We start from the raw sequence: 17,546 nt of genomic DNA, 5'->3' as shown, positions 1-17,546 counted from the left end.
CTGCAGCTCTTTTGCATTTGTCCTGTGTTTATCTCTGAACCCTCTCTTTGCAGAGCCATCTCTCTGAGCTGTCCTCTTTTCCAAGGGACCTCCGCAAACACCGCCTGTAACCATTTAACGTGGGAAAATACAAATCTGATAATACTGCAGGAAAACTGGCAACATGAACACCATTAACCAGCTAAACAACATTGTAAACTTGCATTGATAGCAAACATCCTGGGGGACCTTGACAGCAAATGAATGTTTAACCCTTTCAGTTTGAAAATAGAAGAAAACCAATGCTTCTGTCTCCATGTTAAAACATTACAATCCAGAATTCACATCTGGTACATTTTGGATATAGAGGATGAATTGATTTTCAATCAAGAGTTATTTTGCAAGAAATTCATTTTAAATTCCTGCACTTTGTGTCTTGTGTACTGACTGAGATGAATATGACCTTCTGTTCACTTTACAAGCTGGGGTCTTGTTTCTTATTTCTAAACTACAGCATCAAGTTTCCAGGAAAAAGATAAGACAATGCAACAAAGCAATGAATGGGAGGTGTGTTGAACAGACGTTTGCGAATGTCCACGTTAAGAGCTGGATATGAGGCTAGTGCTCATCAAAAACTGGATGAAAGTGTAAACAGGCTACCTGATCTAAGTCCCATATAACATCTGCAATAAATATAACACATTATGTGGCTTTCTTAAGCCACTGGTCTGGGTAGATAAGCAATAACAAGCATGAAAGGGATTTATTTCAAATGCTATTTTTTACATTACAGCCTGAAATGTTCAAGACAACTCCAACATAAATTGTGTGTAAAAGCACATCTTTAACGAGCTTGAATAAAAGGCGACTGGACTTCTTTCTCTGGTTCTTTATGACACTCACGAATGAACGAACAGTGAGAAAACAACAGATGGCCATACATACATCAGTGCACCACAAACGTTTTAAAGCTGAATTATTACACTGCATGCTGTCCAAAGATTATATTGTGCAATTCCCATTGGTTATATTACACACTGCCCGTAACACACAATTGCAAATGCAGAAGTGTGTACTGCACTAAATTAAATTCACATGCATAGGTGTATTATGTAAGGAGTACTGTGCCGATTTGAATACATAAAATAAATATAGGTACGGAAGCCTGTACAAGTAATCAGCAGTACATCAACACAGCCAGACTAAGATAAGTTCAAGCAAGGTTATGGTCAGAGTGCCGGTGTTCCAATAACCATGCTGGAAGATTTTTAGAAAACAAAATGAGAGTTGGTAGTTCACGTAGAGCACTTTTGAGATGCAGACTGAACAAAGAAAGAAAATGCAGATTGAACAAAGGTACTTTTTCTAAAAGATCTAGAAGAGTCACCTCCGTGCAGTCCAGTGCAGCGAGGAGTGCACAGACAACACATCAACAAATGCTTGGACAAACAACTTGCCAGAACAAAGAGAGGAGGCACGAACACCACGGATATTGACTTAGGTCTGTTTGTGAACATCCCTGAGAAAGAAGGGCGAGATGTTTTCATTGTGCCTCTGTTTCACCTTGAGAAGTGGTAACAAACGCAAAACAAACAGATAGATGTATGAAACACTGATCCACCACTGAGCTGCCTCCATTCTCTCTAAAAGGAACCAGCCGCAGCTTCATGAGGAAGGCATTTCTGCGCTAATATGACATGACAACTGTTTGAAAAGGCCTTTTGATTAGAAAACTAAACATTAAACAGAGCAGGCTACAACGCAGAATCAAGTTTCCCCGACAGATTCACAACCAGTCATCCCAGCATCTCATAAGCTGAACAGGTAAACACACGCACAGCGGCCAAAACACACACGCTAATGAATCACTGGAAGTATAGAGAAGTCTCACAGAGGACTTGAACAACAGACACAAATAAATGGCCAAACAAGCCTGACATTTCCCAACGGTCAGTTTAAACTAGAGAAGCCTTTCGGATAAGAGCTGTCACATTTCCAAAGGAAGGACCTTCAATCTGAGCTTTTCAGAATTACCTGGATGAATACAACCAGATGGATGAGCACTGAGCAGACCGTGCAAAGCAAATGTTTCCTTTGCAAAACAGTGTCAGGAGAATTAGTAGCTAAACATTACTCTGTCAAAACAGTTTGATCCTTATAATGGTTCTCCAGAATGATCCTAACCAGGCCTGCCTTTTCACAAAATCAAACTGTTTGTGAAAACCCTCAAATGTTGAAATGTAGGTTCCAAGTAGGGCTGAGCGATATGGACCAAAAATCATATCTCGATATTTTCTAGCTGAATGGCGATACTCGATATATATCGATATTTTTTCTGTGACATAATTGGGGTTTCCCCCAAAGCATTATAGCATAGCATCTCTGTTAGCTTAATTTTTTTCTGAGGCAAACCCTTAAAAAAACAGTCAGTTTTAATACAAAGCCTCGTGCCAAATGTCACACAGGTTCCTTTATTAACAGAGGTCTGCACAATATCAAAATGTATAAAACAAATGAAATAAAAATAAACTGCCTGCATATATAGAATAAAAATGCTTCTTGAATAAAATAAAACAAATATCCCTTTCCTGCATAACAATTAAATTAAAATACACTGTGCAATTAATACAATGTAGACAGTAACAGGCAGACTTTTCCACTGAGGTTGACAGTTGTGCAAATAACAAAACATTTGTGCAAATCTCAAATAAAATCAATTTGACACAAAATAAGCTATATCAAAATCATTAAAAAAAAAAAAACGTTTTAAATCGATATAAACGATATTGTCTCGTACCATATCGCGTTTGAAAATATATCGATATATATTAAAATCTCGATATATCGCCCAGCCCTAGTTCCAAGTTGGAAGTTATTTTAGGAACATTAATGACAAGCTTATACAAATAGTATCTGATGAGAAAGGCAACATTTCTACAGCCCTATTTTAAACTGTTATAAACAGTTTGGTAAAGCCAAACTACAAATGCATTTAAACAAAATAAAAGATTTGCCAATGCCTCGTTATCACCTACTTACATAAGATGGGTGGAGTCAGGTGTCCAGTCAGGTCGATACTTGGCTCCCATATCCAAGGCTTTTTCCCTCAGCTCCCCTCTGTAAGGGTTCTGGAAGCCGCTGAGCACAAACACCACCCCCCCCATGATCCGATTGAATGGGACCTGCTGGTCAGTCTTGGGTTTTGTCTTCTGTTTGGGTTTGGGCTCTGCTTTAGACTGACCATCCCTCTTCTTTTCAGTAGATTTCTGGGCTGATGACGCTGTGGATACAATTGTGAATTCAAAGATGTTTTTCAAAAGTTAAGAAAAAGGTGCGTCTGGTAAGAAACAGATGCTGTTTTACCTTTTGCAGCACTTGGGCTGGGTGTGATGACTGGACTTGGCTTTTGCTTGGGGGTTGCCGATTTGGTCTCGGGGGAACCAGCAGGGCTTGTTTTCTTTGAGAGGGGAGGGCCAGGAGCAGACTGCCGCTCTTTGCTAAACTCAAACTTCCTCTTTGCTGGCGGCTAAAAGGGAGAAGCATCAGTTAAAACCAAAAAAACTGTTATCTTGTGATTAAGGCGAAGACGAAACACTTACAATTTCAAAAACGTTCTTCGTAAAGACAGAGATGTGACAGTAAATGTGAGTGTCCACATTAATTTACTCAATAACCCTGAAGACGCTGTAAAACACAAGTCAGGCCTTTTTTACTGGCCCTCTGATGCCAGGACAGAAACAGGCGAAAACAGGTGGGAAAACATTGGGCATACGCACTTCTGTAAAATACGAGTCAAGTGTGTGATGCAATCATTTTAAAAAATGTTGCAGAGAGGCAACAACAACGGAGTCACATAAACAACATTGTCAAATCGTTCCACTCTGGAACCCGGTCTCAAAGATGATTGTTTACAGACCCCCAGAACGCCGGCTTCATACACATGAGGATCACATGCTGGTTTTATAAAATACTGTTGCGCTGAGGCCTGAGCTCGTCTTCGTGTGGACTTAGTCAAAGTGCATTTGTGTGTTAAAGTCAGACGTGCTGGAAACAGAATCTGATGCACGATGAGCATAATAAACTTAAATCAGTAGCACTTCCCATTTCATTTTGTGCCATGAAAAGGTTGTCAAAAACAAAAAATGCAGATTTAACAGATGTTGCCTGAGGGTGGCGGGCAATTTTTCCATCAGATTAAATTCGAGAAACTTCTTCAATTCAATTTTCAATTCAATTCAATTTTATTTATATAGCGTCTAATACAACAGAGTTGTCTCTAGACGCTTTACAGAGACCCATACCCAGAACATGACCCCCGAGCAGATATTACATAAACAATGGCAGGTAAAAAACTCCCCTAGTGGGAGAAAAACCTTAAGCCAAACAGTGGCAAGGAAAAACTCCCCTTTAGGAGGGAAGAAACCTTGAGCAGGACCAGGCTCATCAGGGGGGACCCTCCTGCCGAGGGCCAGACTGGTGGGTCAGGGACGGCAACAGCACAGCAGGCAGGTGGAAGCAGCAACGGGATGACCGGGGGTGGGGACCGCAGGCCAGCACACAGCTCCCGAAGCTCCGGCCCAATCAGCAAGTCCCAGGTTGGGGTGCAGGGTCAGGAAAAGACTTGTGCTCCGTAATGCAAGCTACAAGCCACCCACGGCCACCTGCAGGACAAAAGAGAGAAAAGGGAGGAGAAGGGGGGGGCAGCAACGGGATGACCAGGGGTGGGGACCGCAGGCCAGCACACAGCTCCCGAAGCTCCGGCCCAATCAGCAAGTCCCAGGTTGGGGTGCAGGGTCAGGGAAAGACTTGTGCTCCGTAATGCAAGCTACAAGCCACCCACGACCACCTGCAGGTTCCGGTGTCCGGCAAAGGATGCTGCAACATGGACAAAAGAGAGAAAAGGGAGGAGAAGGGGGGGCCAGCACAAGAAACTACAGGAGCGACTCTGACACACTAAAGTTTACACTACCTAGAGATTTACCAACACCAGCTAGAGGTTTACTAAACACTAACTATAGGCTTTACTAAACAGAAAGGTTTTAAGTTTAGTTTTAAAGGTGGAGGTGGAGTCAGCCTCCTTAACCCAGATTGGAAGTTGGTTCCAAAGTAATGGTGCCTGATAGCAGAACGCCCGCCCTCCAAATCTACATTTAGATACTCTAGGAACTACGAGTAAACCTGCACTCTGAGAACGGAGAGCTCTGACAGGAACATAAGGCACTATCAGGTCTTGCAAATAATGCGGAGCTAAGCCGTTTTGGGCTTTATACGCAAGTAATAAAATTTTAAATTGGATTCTGAATTTTACGGGTAACCAATGGAGCGACGCTAACACTGGAGAGACGTGGTCTCTCCTGCTAATTCCTGTCAGTACTCGTGCTGCTGCATTTTGGATCAGCTGGAGCCTATTCAGCAAATTACTTGGACATCCTGCTAACAACACATTACAGTAATCTAGTCTAGAAGATACAAACGCATGAACTAGTTTTTCTGCATCACTCTGTGAGAGGATTTTCCTAATCTTTGCAATATTACGGAGATGGAAAAAGGCTATTTTACAAACCTGATTGACATATGGTTTAAACGACAAATCCTGATCGAAAATAACACCAAGATTTCTCACAGTTGCACTGGAAGCCATCGCAACACCATCTAATCCCTTCCTAAGATGCTCTGGACCAAGAATGATAACCTCTGTTTTATCTGAATTTAGAAGCAGGAAATTTCTGGACATCCAGTCCTTGATGTCCCTAAGACATGCCTGAAGTTTAACTAACGGTTCTGTTTCATCCGGCTTCATAGACAAATAGAGCTGCGTATCATCAGCATAACAATGAAAGTGTATGCCGTGATTCTGGATTATACTTCCCAACGGCTGCATGTATAAACTGAACAAGATTGGCCCTAGCACTGAACCCTGCGGAACACCATAACAGACCCTTGACTGTTCTGAAGAAACCTCATGTACATGAACAAACTGGAACCTGTCAGATAGATATGATTTAAACCAACATAGAGCTGTCCCTTTAATCCCAACAACATGCTCTAACCTGTGCAGTAAAATGCCATGATCTATAGTGTCAAAAGCAGCACTGAGGTCCAGTAGAACCAGTATGGACACTAATCCCTTATCTGAGGCCATAAGGAGGTCATTCGTGACTCGAACAAGTGCTGTCTCTGTGCTATGATGCATTCTGAACCCTGACTGAAAGACTTCAAACAGATCATTTCTATACAAATAGTCACATAACTGGCTTGAAACTGCCTTTTCCAGAATTTTAGACACAAATGGAAGGTTGGAAATTGGTCTATAATTAGCTAAGGTGTCTGGGTCAAGAGAAGGTTTTTTAAGTAAAGGTTTAATTACTGCGACTTTGAAAACCTGTGGTACATATCCTAAACTTAGGGATAGGTTAATTTGGTCCAGTATTGTCGTACCAATAAGAGAAAAAACATGTTTGAATAGACGAGTCGGGATGGGGTCTAACATACATGTGGTTGACTTAGCTCTATTAACGAGTGAAGTCAGCTCAGGGAGGTCTATAGGATCAAAACAGTCTAGAGACAAGTCAGAGCCTAGGGAAGTCGCTAAAGCTGAAGAAACACCTACAACCGGCTGGTTGATTTCTTCTCTAATTCTCGCGATTTTACTGTTGAAGAAGCCCATAAAGTCCTCACTACTGAGAGCTGCAGGAATGCACGGCTCAACAGAGTTGTGACTCTTTGTCAGCCTGGCTACAGTGCTGAACAGAAAACGTGGGTTACTTTTGTTATCCTCTATCAGCGTTGAATAATAAGCTGTTCTGGCTTTGCGAATGGCTTTTTTATATACTATTAGAATATCTTTCCATTCACGATGAGAGTCTACAGACCTACAAGAGTACCACTTCCTTTCCATTTTACGCACGTTTTGTTTCAACATGCGGATATCTGAATTGTACCAGGGAGTTAAGCTCCTGTGGCTAGAAACCCTCCTTTTCAAAGGAGCAACTTCATCTAAAGCTGAATGCAACAAATCAGCAGTGTTACTAGCAAGGAAATCAACATCTGCAGAGGTAGAACCCAGGTCACTGGCCTCGACTACATCACTATTTCGCACTGTCGTAAGATAAGCAATGGCCTCCCTAAATTTAACAATAACTTCATCAGACAAACATCTGCTAAAATAATACCTCCTATTTTGCACTTCAACATCAACAAAATTAAATTCAAACGTTATTAAGTAATGGTCGGATAAAAGGGAGTTTACAGGTGACACCAACAGACCATCAGTTTCAACACCGTAGGTGAGAACGAGATCGAGAGTATGATTAAAACAGTGCGTCGGTTTATCCACTTTTTGTGAGATACCCATTGATTCTAGAAGAGAATCGAAGGCTAATTTAAGATTATCGCTTTCAACATCCATATGAATGTTAAAATCACCCACTATGATGAATTTATCTGTGCTGATCAATAATCCAGAAAGGAAATCTGAAAATTCAGACAAAAACTCCAGATACGCACCAGCAGGGGGCCGGTACACTACCACTAACACAACTGGCTTCTCTGATTTCCGGCTCGGAAATTTCAGACCAAGCATGAGGCTTTCAAATGTATTATAGTTGCACTTGGGTTCAATTTTTGTTTGGAGACCGGAGTTATAAATTGCTGCGACTCCTCCGCCTCGGCCCGTGCTTCTAGGAATGTGATGATTAAAGTAGCCGGGCGGAGTTGATTCATTCAAACTAACATACTCTTCCTCCTGTAACCATGTTTCTGTTAAGCAGAAAATATCACTCCTGCTCTCTGTAATTATATCATTTACTAACAGAGACTTAGAGCTTAATGATCGTATATTTAGTAGTCCGCATCTAATTTTTCGGTCTGTAATTGGTACCAAATGTGCATTGGTTTTAATTTTTACAAGGTTATCTTGGTTAACGCCTCTATAACGCTGCACCTGGTGAACTTTTGGAGGGCGGGGAACTGCAACCACTTCTATTTTGCTAGGCACCTGGCCAGAGTCGCCAATATCATGTAATCCTACAGTTTTAGAGTCGCTAATTACATAATGCAATCCTACAGTTTTGTTGGCAGGCGTTGGTCCTTGAGAAGCAACAGATGTGTCGCTGAGCCCTTTAAGACTACCCTTCCTCCGAACCGTCACCCAGCTGCCCTGCCTGGCCGGCTGCCGGGGAGCTGCAGGGGAGCGGTTACGCTCAGCTGCTACGGGCCGGTCCGCAGAGGATTCTATCGGACTATGGTCTAGTTGGCCAAACCGGACCTCTAACTGACTAAGCCTCGCCTCCAGCCCTGTTAAACTACAGCTCTGCATCCTGGCCTGGACCCTGCATTGTCAGGGGGAGTGTCTAATAACATTGGCCAGATTTCTAGACATAAGAGCTGCACCATCCCGGGTGGGATGAATGCCGTCCCTTCTAATCAGACCGGGCTTTCCCCAGAATGTCTCCCAGTTGTCAATAAAGTCCACGTCGTTTTCTGAACACCACTGAGACAACCAGCGGCGGAGCGAGAGCATGCGACTAAACATGTCGCACACATTCTTCCTGAACTCGTCCATACTCACAATGGAAAAACAAGGACGGCTTAACCTTTTGATTTTTTTTGTCTACTTTTTCACAAGGACAACCATTTCTACATGAAATAATGATAATATTAAATGTATATTACATATATTTCAAAATAAAATAATCTTCAAGAAATGTTTTCATGAAAATGAATTCCAATGTATTACACACACACACACACACACACACACACACACACACACACACACACACACACACACACACACACACACACACACACACACACACACACACACACACACACACACACACACACACACACACACACACACACACACACACACACACACACCTACCTGCTGTTTATGTTTCGATTTACTGTACTATAATACATTATTTGGTTATACACATTTTACACAATCATGGATAACTTCATGCTTCTAAAAACTGCAGCACTTAAAGTAGAGCAAACTTTTCCGCCAGGCTTTCATCTTTCATCTACATTTCTCACAGCTGTCCTTCTGGTCTAAATAAAGAAAAAGACGACAGCTCACTGATGGGACCAGTCTGCCCTTCAGAGCCAAAAATGATGAGGGTGTTTAATACCTGTGGTGAGGCAGAGTTGGAAGAGGAAGCCTGGCCTGATGAGTGAGAGCTGCCACCCGACTGCAGTGCAGCAGCAGCATAGCTCAACTTGTCACTCTGAGGAGACACTAAAGAGAGAGAAAGACGGGGAGCTGTGAAGAAAACAGGAGAACTTCCACAATGTATTACACTAAAATCACTTATTTAGTTCTTCTCTTCTGACACAACTCATTTCTGTAAATGAGACGTGTGCGTTTTTTTTCGTTCCTCAAAATTTGTTACAATTTCCTCGAGTGTTAATAGAATCTCTGTCATGCTTTGGCCAAAATACCACATTGATACATAATAATCCTCCTTAAACCATGTTTTTGTATAGAATCTCTTCATAGAAGTCTTTTTTAGGTGGTGAAGTCGACTCATACGAGTCCATTCCCTCTCTTCCGGGGAGTGCGCCTCTTTTGAGAACGGCCTTGTGGCTCCACACGATGAAGTCAACAATCCCAGTTCAGTTTACTGAACTGAGTTTAACTGGCCATGGTTGTTAAAACACAGGAAAATAAACAAAGAAGTAACATTACAGCCAGCTAGCTGGTGGTAAGAGCAAAAAGGATAATGCCTTTATTGCACACAACTTCATATTCTCAGCTTCACTGTCAGCTAATTTCTCTGTTTTCAGAGGCTACATGTCAGAGCTACTCCTTATATGAAGCATTTACAAGTTTGTTTTTGCAATTAAAGCTTCCAATTCTGCACTGCTTAGTCTTTATTCTGTGGGACATCAAAAAAAACTCTAAATATTATTTAGTAATATTGTTAAAAACCACCAACAAGAAGTCAGATTTTGTAGTCAGGATATAAAACAAATCTCAAATCATTCAGAGAACTGTTATAGCCTTAATTCACAGAGATAAAAATAAAATTCTACTATGACCCAATACTGTGATGTAACATGACTACGCAAGTGTGAAAAGTCTCACTAATTGCATATTTTCAGACCCAGACAGCTGCAAACAAAGCAGCAGGTTGTGTTTTGACTTGGTAGCGGCTTCACACACCCAAATATGGGATGCTCTCAAGCATCCCTGTTAAAATAAAACCTAATTAGTTCTCAAATGACTTATTATTCAACATTATTACGAGTTTTCTCTCAAAAAGAGCTGAAGGGGATTAAGTGGGTTTTGCCAGTAAGTCAATCTGAATAAATGAATTCACCTTTGATGGAAGTGCTCGGCTTAGTTGTATTTTCCCGACTGAAGAAGAGACTGCCGGGCTGCAGGCTGGACGCGGATGATGGAGATTCATCCTTCATCTTGAACTGCCCCAGCTTTGTCAGCTTCTGAAAGGAGAGGAGGAGAAAAAAGTTCAGTTTCATAACAGAAGATGGGGACTGACTCAAGACAACTTTCTCTTCATACAGTGAAAGGTTTCAATGTGAAAAGTGATGTCAGGAAAGGATATCTGACAGTGCTGGATTATCAATGCAACAAAGACATCCTCAGTAAGCACAACTATCCAGAAGACTGTTATTCCTGGGCTTATTCTATTTTTGTAGAAATGCAGTGACTCACTAAAAAAAATCCCTGATACTCAATCCTGAATGTTAAACAAGGAGAGAAAGCTCATCTTTATTTCAACGACACACAAGTCTACAAAATAATGAGGTGACTATTAGTGTCCAGGATGAAAGGGCTGCTTTAAAACACAAAAACTTGTCACAGAAACATGCAACACCTTTTTTTCCCTGCCAAAAACAGTCATTGCTCATTAAACTGCCTGTCTTCTTTTTTTTTTATTTAACCACCATGAACAATGCTAGTTTCTTGACCTGTCTGTTACCAGCTTCGTGATCACTGAAGCCACAAACACACCTCTGCAAAAGCTCTTCAAAGAGATATTGTCTCCCTCAAAAATGAAAAGGATCTCAGACCTGAATTGAATTAATATCAGGTGAGGAAAGATAGGTGGAAGGTGAAAGATCTTCGCTAGATGGATGACCTTTTCCAGCTGATTAAACGGTGGAGTACTGGGATACTGGTAATCAAGCATCATGCTGCACAAACAAAAAGGTCTTGAAAATTCGAGAAACTTCTTCCTGAACTCGTCCAACTTAAAAAAAAAAGTTCTTACTAAACATTAATGGCAGCACCTCATATCAATACCCGAATACTTCTTAGCGGAAACTTGGCATTTCACTTTGTGAATCTGGTGAATACTGGTTGTCATGTTTTAATCTCAAATGCTTGTGTTTCTCTGCTCTGAGAAGCCTTTTACAATAATTTACTTTAAGCATCTCTTAAACTTAAACTAGTGTGATGTAATAGGAGGAATAGAGCTGTCTAATAATCACCTTTGATTGCACTCAAACAAATAATCTGACCAAATACTACATCAAATGGGAGTTAAAGTTTATGTGGTCTGGAGATGAAAGATCTTCATACAAATTCGTGATGGTTTTACTGAATATCTGGGTACACTTTGAATTCCTCATAAATAATACTTATTTATCCAAACTCAGGCTGGATATCAAGTTAGTTTTACCGTATTGTTTACTTTTTATACATTAAGATTTAAAAGGAAAATTTACTGCATGGCGGCATAAAACGTTATCCTCGTCTCCAGACAACTGTCTTCAACTTAAGCAATAAAAATCTTTATTTCTCAAAGTGAATAAAACATTGCTATATCATCAACAATATGGTTTGAATAAAAGTACTAATATCAGTATACATGAATTTTAAAAGTGCCTCACTTACAGGGGAGGTAATGGGAGGATCATTTTTATCTGGCGGTGAGTGGAACTTGACAAAGGCAAGTCCGTAGGCGATGTTCTGTAACGTCAGGAGACAAATGCATGTTAGAACTTAGCAAAGCAGATCAGATCAAACGGAGCCTGAACACAACGGATAACTGGCAGAGGAAGTGGAAAGATGCCCTTCTAATTATATTTCACTTTGCACTTGGTACTTGGTACCATTTATTGTCTGCAAATTACTTTTCATTAGATTTTGTGAATAATATCCCATGAACTGCTGATATGTCATTGGAGTATGTGTGCACTACACGATCATAAAGTTAGCACGTCCTCTTTAAATCCTGTTTTTTGAGTAAAAATATACTTTAAAAAAAGTATATTTTTTTCGTTAACAAAAATTAAACCATGAAGGGAAAAAAGTTACATATAAGTGCTCGTCTGAGGTTGTAATTTCATTATTATTGAGACTCACTTTGATCACTTTGATATTTTTACATACAAATAACAATGAATTAAAAAGGTGTTATTAACTTTTATACATAAGTCGATATCAAAATCTGTTGCAGATCTATATAGTGAAAGCACTTTTAGATATTAAATATTTTACATTAACACTTAAGAGTTGGTGAATCTACACATTTGTGCTAAAGTAAAACCTGGATTGTCTGATTATAGTCTTGAAATTCCCTCAGGATCAGAAAAGTGTGTCTGTCTGTCAGTCTAGTCCTTTAATAATCTCATAATGGGGATATTTTCTTGTTACAGGAGTACAGTAACAATATACACCCAAGTGAATATAGAAAAATATAAACAAGTATATAAGACTAAAATAACTATAAATTAGAAAAATAGAATAAATAAAATAGGGGTAGAAAAAGTGCATTTTTAGTTCTCAGACGTATGTATGGAAAAATACTATTTATACGAGATTATATATGAATAGATGGATATAGACTTGTTGTATATAAAGATTAAGTAGATATTGCATAGAATACATGATTAACATTTGCAGGTCTTTACCTTGGTGTATGGCTGGCTGCACACGACCTTCACTCTGTCCCACTTCTCCTGAGCTGTGCTCTTCTGCAGCTGGCTGGGTCCAAAGAAACGCACACGGCTCATGTTGGTGCCATTACGGCTCTCCGTGGGAGACATGAAGGAAGATGTGACAAGAAGAACCTGAAACAGAAACAAAATTATGCCAAGTAATTGCAAATGAATGTACTTAGGATCTGAAATATTTGTAATATAATATAATTTGTAAGAATACCTCATAGTCCTGGTCCTTGGTAGCTGAGGAATTCCCCACCAACACCTCGATGAAAGCTGATCCTTCGTTTCCAATGTCAATGCTGTGCACCTGGTCTTCCTTCTCAAACTGAGAGGAAATAATAAAAAGAAAAGAAGATGAGTAAAGAGCACATGGAAATGAAGGTGGAAAAGGCCTTGAATCATTTCTGCAGGACATCATAGTAGTAAATAAGCCCCTACTTTGTAATGCAAAAGGACCCAGAACACTGTTTTTTTTTTTGTTTTTTTTTCCTCTTGGATTTGCTTGGAATCCCCCGGGTTCTGATCTGATGTTCACATGCATTCAGTATGATCACACCAACCACACTGAAGATGTATTCAGATCCATTTATTTAGTACAAATTGAGCAGTGATCTGGGGACAGTTGTGTTTATATTCTCACTATCTGTCCAGAACCGCATTAACTGGCCACCTATTGACCTGATGTTGCTCCACACTAGGAGCAGAATGCTTTGTTGTTTCCAGGAAGAGGACAAAATAAGTATCCCATTCAAAGAAAACTCAAATTTTCTGGGCATTGTTTTGCAGCCCAAGTGGACAAAGCAGCTCTGAGCTTGGATGTGTCCTGTCAGTCCTGGGATGCATCCCTTCCGTGGGCCTTGCGCAGAATGTTTAGATCTGAGCTGTGCTGATTTTGCATCTGTTATACAGTATAACCTTACTGAATGTAAAAAAAAAAAAGAAGCATGAAGCTCGATGAAAAGAATCAGAAATTTAGTCACATCTGAAAATCCAAGTGGCTGAGCAAACTGTGATTTATCTGAGACATCATAAGACCTCGCAATGTTCTCTTTGTCACACAGCTGAACGCTGACTGTGTGATGAAGTTAGGTTTTTATTTGTCATGTACAGTTGGGAACTGAGATCTGACCATAAGTACGTACTGAAGATGTGTGTGGGGATGGACTTTAAATCCAGGCAAGAACATATAGTATGTACATTTTTGCAATGCTTTCCCTCAGCACGGATGAAGATACTAGGTCTGAACACTGTTAGTTGTGTGTCGTAAGATCCGATCCACAACATGAACCAGACGTGCAATAACGTGATCAACTAATAACTGATTATTAAATTAGTTGTCAACTCATTTTGTCATTCATTCTTGTCGATTACACAAATCATTCATTGCCTACAAAACCCCACAAGCAACCAGCAGACAGAGGTCCAATGTGTCCAGAATACAGTGACTAATCTAAAAATGCACTAATGTGTTCTGCAAGACTGACAGACTATTGTTGGAAGTTTCAAGCATAAGATGAAGGGAGACAAAGATGTACACAGTTGTCAACCTTAGTTTAAATACAGTTAAGAGCGAGCAGCTTGATGGAAAAAGAGGTGACTTTTCTACCTTATAGTGGGAAACGAAACAAGTGGCAAAATGTGTACGCAAAATTGAGACGAATTACGTTCAAGACAGTGCAGAAAAGGGAACTTCCAAATGGACAAAAATAAATCAACATGGGGAAAAGGAGAAGTAGGAATACAACTAGGGTTGTCAACCGTCCCTTGAAAAACGGAATCGTCCCGTATTCATAAACAAAAGTATGGGTCCCGTAATGAGCTGAAAAGGGACACACTTTGTCCAGTATTACTGTAAAAGTAAAAAAAAATAGTCATCAAATGCCAATGGAAAATGGCATTGAGCTGTTGAGTTCATAAGTTATTTTTTTTCTGTTTTACTACAACTGTAGTCTACAGTCATGGCCTTTGAGGCACAAATATGTTTACAAGTTTTCTACAGACTTTCTGTGCACTTTTGTCATTGCACTAAATTGTGCACTATTACAGAATGGATGTTCTGCTTTCTTTATATTGTTTTATATAAATGTATATAGGGCTTAAAAAAGTCACCAGGCCAGGAAAGGTGAAGGCAATCGGGTTGGCTGATGAGGTGTCCCTTATTTATTTTTCAGGGAGTTGGCAACCCTAAATACAACTGAATTCCTAAGTCTATACTTGAGACTTACTCCACATTTAAGGGATTTGATTGAGGTTACAAAAACAAGGAAAAACCAACTTTGCCTAAAAGGTGTGCAATTTAAATTCACATAGTTTGATTAATTTAAATATGTTCACTGACAGAGGTGTCAAGTAACAAAGTACAAATACTTCGTTACCTTACTTAAGTAGAAATTTTGGTTATCTATACTTCACTGGAGTAATTATTTTTCAGACGACTTTTTACTTTTACTCCTTACATTTTCACGCAATTATCTGTACTTTTTACTCCTTACATTTAAAAAAAACAGCCTCGTTACTCTATTTCATTTCGGCCTTTAAAAAAAACTATCCAGTTAAATTGCGCCATCCGGATAGAGTGAATTTGGTTGTGGTTGTTTCAGATGTTCTTGTCCAGTTTTGTTCTTACATCCGTTCCCTCAGATTCCTGCAACTAAACTTGGATGTACATTGAATCTGAATATGAATCTTTATCTTTATTTCGGCTTGTACACACTTTTTACAAAATAAGATGAAAAGGTAATAAAAAAAAACAAAAAAAAACATTCCAATAAAGGTTAGGATAAATGATAACATGCCTCTGAAGTTTGACTTTTTGCACCATTACAATACTTATAGGCAACTAGTCATCATATCTCCTGCTCTCTGAAACACATGTTAATGCTCAATAGTACACATGGTTCTTTAATATATTTGCATTATACTAAGATACATTCATTTTCAATGGCTTTTGTCCTTAATAGCCTTTTTCCCCCTTACATTACTTTTACTTTTATACTTTAAGTAGTTTTGAAACCAGTACTTTTATACTTTTACTTGAGTAAAAAACTTGAGTTGATACTTCAACTTCAACAGGAGTATGTTTAAACTCTAGTATCTATACTTCTACCTGAGTAATGAATATGAATACTTTTGACACCTCTGCTCACTGACAGTTGTGAATACGAACAAACCAGCTAAACTTCACATTACTGAGGACAAATCCCAAGTCGTGTAACCCATGTGGACGAACGCTAGTGGGAGTCAGAGGACAGAAACGAACCTGTAAAATGACTGATGTCTGCTTCTCCCCAGGTCTCGCTGCTTTCCACTTTCTGTAGGTGTCTGAGCTCAGCAGGTTGTCAGCTTTGTGAGTCTGGCGTGCATTACAACAAAACGGGGGTTTAAAAGAAAGATAAAGACCATACGTTTACGGAAAGTGACCAACATATAACTTACACTGTCCTCAGTGCTGCAGGACACGACGTGTTTGAGTTTGATTTCTGGCATGATGTTGTTCTTGATGCGAAGCAGTTAAAAAAAATGATTAATGAGCGCTGGAATGAACCAACCAGGCGCTTTTAAGGTCGCTGAGCAGTTTAGTGTCTAAGTACGTAAAGATAATACATATAGTTTCCTTTCAGTGGCGATACAGTCAGTATTTATCTGGGGGTGAATGGTCTTCGTGGCTGCTCAGCTGTTCACCCAAACCAACGTGATAGCAGGCTAGCACACAATGAGCACACTGAACCTTTGGTTTCTTAGTGATCTAACTCACTCAAAGTACGGCTGCGCGTAAATCTGTCACACCGTTTTATCTTTAACACATATCCGTTGCCTTTTTCGTTATAGTAAACACCAGAAAATGCATAGAAACTCTTTTAATTTGACGTTAAACGTGCGAGGAGAACTCATTTTCCCACCAAAAGGGTGCAAATGTCATCATGCAACGTCACATCCGGCCCACGGCATTTCCGTCCAATGAGAGCGGTTCTCGTTCTTCTTCTGGACTTTAATTGTGGCTTCAGTGAGCTTCGACTGCCACCATTTGGTTGGAATATATACTGATCCGAGCCATTGCTAGAACATCCGCATTAAAAAAAAAAGATCTTTATAAAGTACTGCCAGTACTCGAGTTGTAAAAAAAAATCTGGGGGGATGGTGGCTTTTATCATATGGGGACAGATAATTTGTGCTGATTATAAATAATAAAATATATATCACAAACCAAAACACCTGCAGAAATACTTCAGGAATGACATAGCAGCAGTTAAATGCAGCCTTCTGTAAGCTTTAAATATCCACTGGGCTTACATCAAATACATCAAAACACAAAAATAAAAAACAGTTTTCTGAACTTATCAATATGACTCTGTCCTTCACAGGATAAGTAAAATGGATCACTGCAAAAACTCAAAACCTTAACAAGAATATTTGTCCTATTTCTAGTTAAAATGTCTAATTTTAGTAAAAAAAAATCTCATTATACTTAAAACAAGACTCATCATTGGAAAAAAAATAAAATTTTCACCTGTTTCAAGTAGATTTTCACTTGAAATAAGTAGAAACATCTGGCAGTGGAGCAAGATTTATTTGCTTGTAATGAGAAGATAAATCTTGTTCTACTTATTTCAAGTGAAAATTTACTTGAAACAGGTGAAAATTGTCAA

At 39.6% G+C, this 17,546-nt stretch overlaps 1 protein-coding gene across 1 annotated transcript in view; it reads right to left on the bottom strand.

Annotated features, from left to right (window-relative positions):
* Positions 1-16,815, bottom strand: part of xrcc1 (X-ray repair complementing defective repair in Chinese hamster cells 1) — a 36,982-nt gene extending 20,167 nt beyond the window's left edge. Inside the window, exons 1-9 of the mRNA XM_061717329.1 lie at positions 16,336-16,815; positions 16,160-16,252; positions 13,118-13,225; positions 12,868-13,026; positions 11,849-11,923; positions 10,308-10,431; positions 9,117-9,223; positions 3,343-3,505; positions 3,019-3,259 (exon numbers count right to left, since the gene is read on the bottom strand). Of these exons, the coding sequence (XP_061573313.1) occupies positions 3,019-3,259; positions 3,343-3,505; positions 9,117-9,223; positions 10,308-10,431; positions 11,849-11,923; positions 12,868-13,026; positions 13,118-13,225; positions 16,160-16,252; positions 16,336-16,386 (1,121 nt within the window). The 5' untranslated portion in view covers positions 16,387-16,815. The remainder of the gene's footprint in view (positions 1-3,018; positions 3,260-3,342; positions 3,506-9,116; positions 9,224-10,307; positions 10,432-11,848; positions 11,924-12,867; positions 13,027-13,117; positions 13,226-16,159; positions 16,253-16,335) is intronic.
* Positions 16,816-17,546: the final 731 nt, after the last annotated feature.

Source organism: Cololabis saira, chromosome 3, assembly GCF_033807715.1.
Source record: "Cololabis saira isolate AMF1-May2022 chromosome 3, fColSai1.1, whole genome shotgun sequence".
Classification (NCBI taxonomy): domain Eukaryota; kingdom Metazoa; phylum Chordata; class Actinopteri; order Beloniformes; family Belonidae; genus Cololabis; species Cololabis saira.
Note: the sequence above shows the minus strand (reverse complement) of the source record. Positions and strands in the feature narration are given on the sequence as shown.